Source organism: Arachis ipaensis, chromosome B08 (genome assembly GCF_000816755.2).
Source record: "Arachis ipaensis cultivar K30076 chromosome B08, Araip1.1, whole genome shotgun sequence".
Classification (NCBI taxonomy): domain Eukaryota; kingdom Viridiplantae; phylum Streptophyta; class Magnoliopsida; order Fabales; family Fabaceae; genus Arachis; species Arachis ipaensis.
In genome coordinates this window covers 28,382,531-28,383,176 of record NC_029792.2, presented here as the reverse complement: position 1 = coordinate 28,383,176, position 646 = coordinate 28,382,531, and the positions used below count along the sequence as shown (strand labels likewise).

The 646-nt window shown below is 44.1% G+C and overlaps 1 protein-coding gene across 2 annotated transcripts in view; it reads left to right on the top strand.

Moving 5' to 3' along the window:
- LOC107614367 (protein DOG1-like 4) overlaps nt 1–646 on the top strand; it is a 3,069-nt gene continuing 2,423 nt past the window's right edge. Inside the window, exon 1 of one of the 2 annotated variants that reach the window (XM_016316577.2) lies at nt 1–507. In XM_016316577.2, the coding sequence (XP_016172063.1) occupies nt 58–507 (450 nt within the window). In that variant the 5' untranslated portion in view covers nt 1–57. The remainder of the gene's footprint in view (nt 508–646) is intronic. The other variant, XM_021109218.1, reaches the window with a different exon arrangement.

Here is a 646-nt window from a genome sequence, read left to right as displayed (position 1 = left end):
CCCCCAAAAATCAATCATTATTAACAACCACCACACTTGTCGCGCACCATTTCCACAATGACCCCTTTGGCCTTCTCTCAATTCTATGAAAAATGGTTTGATCTTCTCCATCACCTTGTCAATGAGCTCTCCGACTTTGCTTCTTCCATCGCCAACTCCAAGGAAGAGTATATTTCTCCCTTGGTAGTGGCGAAGCAGGAAGAGAAGTTGGCCCAACTGATTGGCAAAGTGATGTTGCACCATGAGGAGTACTTCAGGGCGAAGTCACTCATCACGGAGAATGACCCCTTAAGCGTGGTGGCTTCTCCGTGGGCCACCACACTTGAGAGGTCTCTTAATTGGGTCACTGGGTGGAGACCTACTACGGCTTTTCACCTGGTGTACACGGAATCCTCTGTGTTGTTTGAGTCCCACATCGGAGATATTCTCCGTGGTGTGAATACCGGCGACCTTGGTGACCTTTCTCCAACGCAGTTCCGGCGAGTCAGTGAGTTGCAATGTGACACTGTAAACGTCTCTCATGCCACCTTTTTTCTGCAATTCTTGCATTAACTACGTGCACACTAAAATAGCCAACAAAGTCAGTCATCCAAATAAAATATATATTAAAAATAAATATAAATTAAAAATAAATTAAATTTTATAT